The sequence below is a fragment of the Perna viridis genome, chromosome 5 (genome assembly GCF_037379345.1).
Source record: "Perna viridis isolate PV_CMFRI_1.1 ecotype Kerala chromosome 5, ASM3737934v1, whole genome shotgun sequence".
Classification (NCBI taxonomy): Eukaryota; Metazoa; Mollusca; class Bivalvia; order Mytilida; family Mytilidae; genus Perna; species Perna viridis.
In genome coordinates, this window is record NC_142449.1 from 26,962,644 (window position 1) to 26,973,500 (window position 10,857).

At 33.8% G+C, this 10,857-nt stretch overlaps 1 protein-coding gene across 2 annotated transcripts; it reads right to left on the reverse strand.

Annotated features, from left to right (window-relative positions):
- Positions 1 to 759: 759 nt before the first annotated feature.
- Positions 760 to 9,459, reverse strand: LOC148616884 (cytochrome b5-like). 2 transcript variants are annotated; one of them, XM_088584035.1, is made up of 4 exons: positions 9,433 to 9,459; positions 6,141 to 6,299; positions 2,972 to 3,097; positions 760 to 1,981 (listed from the first exon to the last, which is right to left on the reverse strand). In XM_088584035.1, exons 1-4 carry the CDS (start codon positions 9,442 to 9,444, stop codon positions 1,964 to 1,966), a joined length of 315 nt encoding a protein of 104 aa, XP_088440161.1. In that variant the 5' UTR covers positions 9,445 to 9,459; the 3' UTR covers positions 760 to 1,963. The 2 variants fall into 2 exon arrangements, with proteins under 2 accessions (XP_088440161.1, XP_088440160.1); XM_088584034.1 differs by lacking the exon at positions 9,433 to 9,459 and adding an exon at positions 8,992 to 9,112.
- Between the last annotated feature and the right edge of the window lie 1,398 nt (positions 9,460 to 10,857).

Below are 10,857 nucleotides of genomic sequence, written 5' to 3' on the forward strand. Positions count from 1 at the left end.
CTCTTCCAACTGATACTCAGCATTCCTCTTTATATTTCATTTCTATAATCGATGACTATTTATCATCTTGCAGCGTTTTCATTTCTAGCCAAACATCGTATGGTTTAATATGGGTCTAATGACAAAGCATTCCTCGGCAACTTGAATATATCGACATATTGAATTGTGAACGATTGATTTTATACGGGTAAATGCGTAGAAATAAACAGGAACTTATACGAGGTTAAAGGTCAACTATTTTATAATTGGATGTTGTTTATACCAGGGACTTTATATCACACTAAATTAATAAATATACTCTCTGTTAATAAGAACCAAATTAATCAGCATATTTAGCTGGCATTAAAAATGGTTTATTGGGTTTGTTTATTGGCGTAAATAGCATAGAATTAAATACGATATACAAGAAATACCTATGAAGTGGACTTAACTGTCTGCATTTGGACCTTAATGGGGTATGTCAATGGGACTATTTTCCTACGGTAGTGTAAGATAATTACAGATGCTAACAGGCTTTACAAATCTTCAGGCTCTGGCGACTGCTATATCAATTCTGATCTTCGATCTAAATTGATAATAATGCCCACTATTTTTATGTAAAGGATCTTGGATTTGATACAAGTCAAGTATATACTTATACTTGACTCGAGTTTTTTTTGCTCCTATCAGAATCAATCAGTCGTCGCCTTCCGTTTTTCCTCTTTGTCAAGTAAAACATAATCGTTTTAGGACGACAAGATAATTTTGGTAAAGTCAAACAAAGATACACAAAAATTATTATTTTTCAAACATAACATTCTTACATTGAACAAGAAACATAAAACAATTACATCAATACAAATAAACCTGTTATATCTACATGTTTTTTACAAAGAAGAACGTTTATCATGGATATAAATGTAAAATAACTAATAAATAAACAAAAGAAAAAACCCTGTTAACAATTGCAATGCAAACTAGACGAAGTAGCAACACTATATGACTATATCATAGTGCATACAATTGTGATGTTCATGTGATAGAGTTGGTCTGTTAGATTAAATAACAATTACCGTGTGAACTTTCTTTGGTACATTTTAGGAAGTTGGCTGAAATATGGAACTTCTTTCAAAAAATGGAATTGATATTTAAAGAATCAGCTACATAAGGTAGTTCATCAGATGATTGTTATTTAGATCATGATGGAATGACCAACCATACCCTGAACACAATCATTGTACATGCTATAAAACAAAATTGTTGTTCAATACGCTGTTTTGACAAATACAACCAAGATTACATTACAGAATAATTAATTAAAAATGTACAGTATACCCATGTACTAAAAGTAACTCAGAATTTATAAATAATACAAACATATAAACATTAAAAAAAACCAATCATTGTAATTTGATATTCAAGTTAAATTGCAAATTGCACAATAAAACTCAATCTATACAGAGTAACAACATTAACAATTGTGAACTAAACATAAACAATATATGCACGGGAAAAATTGTACTATATGTTTTCATATGTTTTTAAAACATATGTTAACATGTTTAGGATCAACATGGAAATTCATGTTTTTTGTGCCTGCAAAATCACATAACAAAGTTTTCTAAATCACATGAAAACCATACATTTTTCATTCATTAGGTCCTATGGATACCATTTACTTTTTATTTACCTTTTTTCATGACTCATTTGTTAGTCCTAAACATTGTTTTCATATATTTTCCATTGTGGTCCTAAACGTATGTAATACATATATTGCAATATTTCCTGTATACAACATGCATAAGAAAATGTGCTGCCAGGGAGATTTCTCTCAGTATACATGGTATATATACCAACAAACCATATGTATACAGTCGTCAACTAAGTTTAAAAATTATACAATGTGTAAAAATAACAGCGAGTATCTAGTTGAAGAGCTGCCGACAGTTCATTCGACAAATCAGTGATCGACAACTGGACATCATCACTCTTTCGTACTGTCCTAAAAAGTAGCAAACATATATTTTGAAAATAGTAATGTTACATTCTCGTTAAACGGAAAGCACAAATGCACGAGATGTGGATGATAAAAAAATGTGTCGTGTCAGACATACACACAGCACTTATGCGGTTTGCATGATTCCATGTGTATGTGTATGTGAGATGACTTTGTCTCTCAGGATTAGTCATTTTTTATTTGTCCTTTTTCAAGTCAAGAGAATGATAAAGTTTTGGTTTACTTTTTCGTGCAAGCTTACTACTTCATATGTTGGTCCAATCTCCGAAACAGAGGTTGGTAGCTCCTTCGTCCCTGTGTGTATGACGTAGGAGAAACAAGGCTCTCTGTTTCGGAGATTGATGTAGGTCATTTCATTTATATTTTATAAAAAAGGTATATATATATATATATATATGGTAAACTATCTTCGACTGGCATCTATAAGGAAATGGTCCGTATGCGTCACTATGTCTTTCTTCTAACTACACGATAAAGTCAAATCAGCATAGAATTTAAGTAGCACTCCAGCTAAAGATCATGCAAAATGTAATTCATGGGTAAAAAGCCTACATATTTTGATTTTTGATATTTTGTTTGAAATGTCGTAGTAAACAGAAATAAACATGTGGTTTTTCATATAACCCGTGCTCTTAGGAGACAAATATTAAATAGAATGCACTGTAGATTTCAAAATTAAGGGAGATAACTCGTAAATGGTGCTCAAATACAATAGAATCTACTGTATTTTAAATGTTGATCATCTCCTAAGAGCAGGCAGATTTGAATGAATAATTACACATTTCATAGTATAGACCCATAAAACAACTTAATTACAAAAATAAAAATATGTAGCCTTTTTTTTGGGTGTATCACTTTTTTCAGATTTTGCATGATTCTAACAAAGACAGCTACTTAAATCAATTTGTATACATTTTATGATAAAAATGAGAAGGCATTAATGTCGCTTATATATGACACTTTTTTGTAACCTACCCGCAGTTCTCCTATGTAGTAATCCTGTAACAACTGTTTGGCAACACGCGAATGACCTTTGTCCTCAAAAGCCATCGTTGCATCCCTACCCGCATGCTCAAGGAGAACATCATATCCACCGGGATGCTAAAAATAAAAATTCACACCAAAGTTTCAACTTTCATGTTGTTAATAATGCATTCTTGTTTAGTATTTGTCATATGCAGTCCTCTATCCTCTATCCGTTTAAATCTATATTGATATATTGAGTTATATCAAAACAGAGAAGGATCAAGAAATGTACGAAAAAGGGATTCCATTTTATAATTTGCAAATTTTGCAAAAATTTAACAAATTTCCTTAAAAAAAGGAAAACCACTTGGATCCGTCACTGTAGTATCAAAATAAAAAAAGAGAGGTTGCGGGGTCATTCAGACTGAGAGAGAATTCGGACCAGTGCAAACTATAAATTAAGAGTCATCAAGGCAATCAAGATTGTAACGGAAATCAAAAGAATGTAATCCCAGGACTAAGACCAGACATGGAAAACAAACAAACACAACAAAGAACATAAAATAATCACGGAAAACGGACACACACAACAAATAACATAAAATAACCTAAATAATACATACAATGTAGCAACCCGGACTCCACCAAAAAAAAATGGGATCATGGACTGCGTGCACCGGTAGGGTAAGCGTCCTCTGCTTTTCTAGAAACAATCGCAGATTTCCTCATAAAAAGTCAAGTCCAGGGTAGACGAAAGAGGAAGGGAAAACTATTACACGTTAAACAAATCAGTTTTCATGGTGCAGATAGATACACGTTAACGATCCACGAGTTCATGATGACAACCATAAAACTTCTGTAATGATGACTTCAATCTTGTAGCAACATAACGCTCTTCCAGAAGCCTAATTGTAAGAAGTCTAGCGCGATACAAAAAGTCTGCGTATTTACGGCAAGCTCTGGCATAACGTATGTGGAGTTGTGATATGAAAACTCCATACGCAGATACTGAAAGGATATTGTCACAGATGAAAGGAAAGTTGACAATACAAAATGAAAAGTCATCGCGTTTGTCGTTAATAGTTTTCCTTTACCACCGATTTCTATGTGTAGGTCAAGATATGAGACTGACTTCACAGTGACTGTGGTATCCTTTATCTCAAGTTCTTTTGGGTAAATGCGATGGATCAAATCCCCGAAACTAGGATTGTTTACCGATAATAAGTAATTTGTATAGCGGAAACTGAGATTAAAGGATCTAGCTAAACGATGTTCCTTCTATTGGATAAAGCGTTCCTATTTTCGATTTTGTTTTTTTTTGTTTTTGTTTTAAACATATTTTATTCAATAAGATGAACTGGATTGGATAGCAGGCTTAACGCCTATATATATCCTCTCCGTATATAGTGAATATGTAATTAAGGAATACATATACATATAAAGAAGGATAACTCTACTACATTTTTAGAAAGATGACATCAACGCAAATAAAAATATGACCTTTAGATATCTACTGCAATCTATTTTGAAAATATAAAAATAAAAAAAAAGCGTCAAATAAGTTATTGAGAACTCGGAATATCATATTTATCTCAGTTGAAAGAAAATGTATGTTGGCCAGAAATTACCAAATAAACTTAATTATTACACTTCTTCACAAGAAAATATACAGATTTAAGTCTGTCAACAAATCTGAAACTACCATCAGCTTTAAGTAAATGAATCAATATGTACTACTGAATCTTTTGATTATTTTTTTTTATAAAATCTTGTACCACCGGCATAATCTTCACATTTTATTTTAAAACGTAAAATGTTCATTTCCAAAAAGCAAGTTTTGCGAGATATAATGGACCTGCAATTCTATACAGACATTCTGCAGTGACCACCTCTGAATTTGATAATGCGGACACGATATCAAAAAGTGGTAGTTATCCTCCATGAGTTTCCACAGTGGGGACAGAATGGATCCTCAGCCTAGTGGTGAAGATGCAGATGAGATTTCAGGCTGCTAGCTTCACACCTTAGCTGACAAATCCATATATTCTCTTTTCTGTTACCTATGTTAAAGTACTCAGGAGCTCCAAGATTTTCGAAGTTTAATCTCTTTTTGAAAACATTAACCGAGGGACTCGTTGATGTTGGAAGCTGGTTTTAGAGATAAATAGTGGAAGGCATAAAACTCTTTGAATAGGCTATAATATTGTAAACAGGCAGACGCAAGTTATCATAAGTAATCTGTTGCCTGAGATTATAATCATGGATATTAAAAAATATAAGGTTGTATAAGATTTGATAGGTAATTTGGAGCAAGTCCATTGATCATCTTATACATCAAAAGCCGATGCTTCTCTCGTCGCTTATATAGCGGATAGGCCATCTTGGATTTTGAAGAGTTTACCGGTAGTCCAGTAATGACTCTTCCGGCTTCCGCTTGAACACTCTCAAGTATGTTTGATTCATACAGTAAACAATTATCCCATACTTTATCCGCATATTCAAGTACTTGTCGAATAAATGAAAAACAAATATTAATCAATGCTTTCCCAGAGACCTGATACTTCAATATTCTAAGTAACTTTAGTCTTTCACATGCCTTTTTATAAATTCTATTTGTGGACATTCCATCTTGCATTGTTCTGAAGTCACGACCCAGATGGGTATTTACATCAACATCATTCACCTGGTTTTCATGGCCTCCAAAGTATAGGGATAGTTTTGCACATTTAGTCGAGAGTATAACAGAGACTCAGTCTTGGATCGGTTTTTCGATTTAAAGTATATGACAACCTCATGAAATCAGATACAACCATGTTCCCTGAATTAACCAGTAATGTAATACAAACGGTTAGCAACCCCTACTTCAACAATGAGCTTGTGTATGGGCGGTTATAGAAAAATATATAGATTGATTTACTTACTGTTGGCGGGGGCTTTTAAATACTTGAAAGTTTGATTTTTACGTAGAAAACAGACATACGAAAGACGAAATGCATTTCTACCCCTTTTAACAATACAATCTAATGTTTAAAAATCTAGTTCTTTCCTGTCATAAATAGATCAGAGTTCGATCAGGAAGTTCTTCCGATCAAACTGTTTGATTTCTCAGGCTTGCTAATCGAATCAAGCCCAGTTCAAAGTCTGAGTGACTACATCATTGAGCCATAGCTATACTTACATTGTGAACAAATTGAGTTATATCGTAGACTTTGTTATATATTATCACCCAACAAGACGTCAGATCGGTATGGTCTGCAACCTCCGTCTTCGTGTACGACTGCGCAGTGCTTGCCGCCTTTACATCATGGTGTTGTAAAGTATGCAACAAAGTCGTCATCTGCAACGAAACATATCATGTGTTTTCATTAACTGAAGAACAAGTGCTCATTTTACTTGGTAAATTCAGTCCTCTATATATGAGACGGATGATTTAGTTTCATTACAACATGTCATTAGTATGCGGTTGTAATTAAATTAGATGCAGTTTCTATATTTCGTCCTTGACATTATCAAATGTGAATTAAATACATGTACTACATGACGAAGTGTGTTGTTTTGATGTTAAATTGGTATGTTAAATTGGTATCACTATTTCAAGAATTTCAAGACTCCACAGTATTTGCTTTAGCGTGTCGGGTATGTTGCGAGATTTCAGAGGCCTATTCGGGTGGGTTCCGGGTTTTGGAACCCTCCTCGTTTTTCTTGAAAATTCCTTTACCCGTCCTAAGGTTTCACAATTCGAAATATGTATACGAAACGTTATGCAATTGTGAAGGACTGTTAAGAATTGTTTTAGGAACCACCAAAACAAATTGGATAAAATGTGAAAATGCCACAGTTTCATGCACCTACAGACCGACCGACGTATAAGGGTATCAAGGGAACCAAAATTGTAGCGGAAATCAAAAGAATATATTTTGAAGACCCGCCAAAGACAAAGACCCGACATGGAAACAGACACACACAACAAAGAACAAAAAAATAACTAAAATAATACATACAAACTAACAAAAGTCAATGAGCAACCCGGACTTCACTGAAAACTGGGAGCATGGACCGGGTGCACTGGTAGGGTAAGCGTCCTCTGCTTTTCTAGAAACACCCGTCGAGTTGCTCATAAAAAGTCAAGTCCAGGGAAGACGAAAGAGGAAAGGAAAACTATATTTGACACGTTGAATAAATTAGTTTTCATGGTGCAGATGGATACACCGTATCGATGCACGAGTTCATGATGACAACCATAAAACTTCCGTAGTGATGACTTCAATCTTGTAGCAACATAACGTTGCTCCAGGAACCTAATTATAAGAAGTCTACCGCGATACCAAAAGTCTACGTAGTAACGGCAAGCTCTAGCAAAACATACGAGTTATGATATGAAAACTCCATACGCAGGTGCTAAAGGGATGTTGCCACAGATAAAAAGTCAATAGTTTTCTTTTACCACTGATCTCTAAGTGTAGGTCAAGATATGAAGCTGACTTCACAGTGTCTGTAGTATCCTTTATCTCAAGTTCTTTGGGGTAGATTGGATGTATTAATTCCCCGAAACTATGATTGTTGTCATCATATCACGGAAACTGAGATTAAAAGATCTAGCTAACCGATGTTCTTTCTTTTGGATCAGATCAGCCATAAAATTAGCCTAAAAAGAGTCTATGAATAGGTAAGCATGTAGAGGAGCACAATTTGTTCCCATTGGAATGTCGACCGTTTGTTGAAAAACGCGTCCACCACCCTGGACAAATTTTTGTCGATCAAAAATTCCAGCGTTTTGAAACATCTTCGGTATATTCGGAAAATGATTCGGAATTATTTTTTATAAGGTATGAAGAATCTCTACCAAGAACTACATATTTGTATCTATGTGTACCGCTTTTTTGAAGTAACAACGATGTATAATGTTTTTGAGTCGGGATGTAACTGAGTATGGGGAATAGAAGTTTAAAGAGTTGAAAAATTATAGGTTTTGATGCTATTGTATTCTGATAACAATCTTGAACTGAGGGTTTCCTAAAGATCTTTCGAACTGTTACAGCTTTATACATGCAGAATCTGACTACGTTACTCCTCCCCTATGATGTTAGCTGTTACAGTAATCAGTTGGGAAAAATGATTTTTATCCTCATTTCTCGGTGACATAGTTGTGGATTTGAATATGTTTAAAAATCGGATATATGATGATGTTGATCAAAATGATGAATTTACGAATTATATCGGTTGTGGTAGGAGGAAAACAGACTTTTTAAGGTCTCACCGGGATCAATTTTGTTCTTTCAAGTATTGTTTGTTCCAGCTATAGCATGGTGCGATTCTGGTTGGACTAAAGTATAAGAACCCCTTTGTTTTAATTTACTCACATTTCAAACAAGATACAAACCAAGCAAAATACATGTTCAATGTTATCTCAAAATCAAAACAATAAATACTGCATTAAAAAACTTGAATCTTTTTATATATGTTTCCATTTATTGTAGAGTATTTATTTAGCAAAAAATATGTTAGGTGTGAATTAAAATATGGTGGGCTATGAATATTCTCAAGATGAGTGAGCAATTTCTTGTATGGTATTAATTACATATTATTATGTAATACATCACAGTGCATTGATAACTACCATCGCCAAGGATAATGTATTACATTATTATAATAGTGATTTTCTTCATATTTTACGCCAAGTCGAGTTTAAGGTCTAGTTACTTGTCAGAATAATGCCTTTTCACTAGGGGACAATGTGAAAGGGTTCTTTCGCGTTTGGTGAACATGAGGATGTTGACTATGCATTTTGTGTGTCCTAGACATAAGCTAAAAATATATGTAATAAACTTAACTTGAATTAGATAAAAAAAATCTGAAAACTATACGTATATATAGATCTGCAAAACCTAATAAGTGTTGTATACATGTAGCGGTGGCATTGTCACTTACGATGAGTCAGAAAAAAAATCATGGCACTTGATTGCATGATTGAATTTTGAAAACTAAAAACTTTCAGCTGCGGTGTTACATAAGTGAATGCACTTACTTACCTTAGATAGTAAATTTTCCATACTTTATATTTTTTTGATTAAGTCTGGAGCAAATTGATGAAAAAAAGGTGTTGGTATTTAAATCTCTACAAAACATGTTTTGTCCATCGGTGAAGGTCAGATCTAGTTTCTAACCAATGAACTTGAAGGAATTTAACACACCTATATTTGTTAGATTTTGGACTACTAAACGGACAGTCCATTTTCGCAATATAAGGCTTTTTTCTCTCTTTTTAATCATTAATTAATATCAAAACGAAAGAAGGGAAACTGCCTGAGCAATACACTGATCGAAAGACAAAATCAACCGATTCTCGGCACATCAATTTAATTTCAATGTAATATTTAAAACTAATTTGTGGTTAAAAGTTTTCCCTTTTCTAAAATATTTCTCGAAATGTTGAAACCTTAACTTTTGAAAGATGTCATTGGAAGAAATACCTGATTATTCATTTCGAAATACTCGATGGGATACTAAATCAGCATATTTGGTGCATTTAATCCCCGTATACACACAAAATATGTCCTCTATTCATACCTCATTTAATTGTTCAAAATATGTAACACGGATTACAAGATTTCAAAATTATGGTTTTGGCTTTCTATAGAAATCATTTATGACAGAAAAAATATAATTAAGAAAATTATGTAGAGAGAAAAGATTTTCCTACCTTAGCTACAATACAATGTCTTATTTTGGTAAAAAATTGATTACTTAAAGCGCATGCTAATTCCTTTATCACAATAAACCTATTTAAAGCATATATTCTATATTTATATCTCGGAAGGAAGTTTTAAGATTTTTTTTAAAATCCTTGTTCTCACAGACATAAGTCTGCTTTGAATAAACATATTTATCCTTTAGAAATTATTGGGAAAAGAGTAATTATTCCTGTCGATTAACCCAGAAAGTGTTTTAGAATTTCGTTCTTATGCCATATGAAAAAAATAAACAAACAAACATCCCCTCAAAAAAAAAAGACATCAAATATTAGCGCTGTTTAATTTGAGAAATTGGCTACCCTACAACCCAAATTGGGGTTTTTCTCAGTAATTTAGAACGCATTATCTTTTTACCCCTAATACTGTGCATTTCTTTTCCTTGATATCGTCAGGTACATGTATTCATAATCCTGATTCTTTTCCGTATTTTCAAGAGCCGTACTCCAGCAATGCTAGAAGTTGTCTGGTAAGCTACATTTGCATATCCTGACTTGGTATCGGAATTCCAAACTCAAACGTTGTATAAATACAACAACAGTCGATGCATAATTCACGTCCTACGGGCGTAATAGTAATAAGTATTATTGTTACTTTGTATGGTTGTCATATAAAAAAAATGAGTTTACCTTCTGATGTGTCGTTGGTCGAATAAAATATTATATTTTATCATAAAACAAAGTCAAGCAGAGAAAAAAAAATCAAATAAAAAAAGTAAAAAATAAACACAAACATACATACAAGCAACCAAAATGCGGCTTTCATCCCGTATCAATTTAATTGACCAAAATTTGAAATGCTATTCCATCAAGAGGGGTGGACAGGAGATACCTCATCCCCGCTTCCCTTCCCATAGACAACCGCTTATCACCGTTTCCCGACCCCTTTCATTTTGGTTCCCAACCATAATCCCCGCTTCAATATTTTGCACTACCCGTTCCCCGCCCCATTCAACCGCCGTTCCCCGTCCCCTCCACCATTGTTTACCACCCCTTCAACCACCGAATCTCGCATTTAACCCCGTATGCTCATCCCCTGTCTTTACCCTCCCTATCAAAAATTTGATCAAATTAGATATCCATCGTGAGGATTAGGCAGCGGTAATATACACTCATACACTAATGTTTTCTGTGTGAAATACTAGTT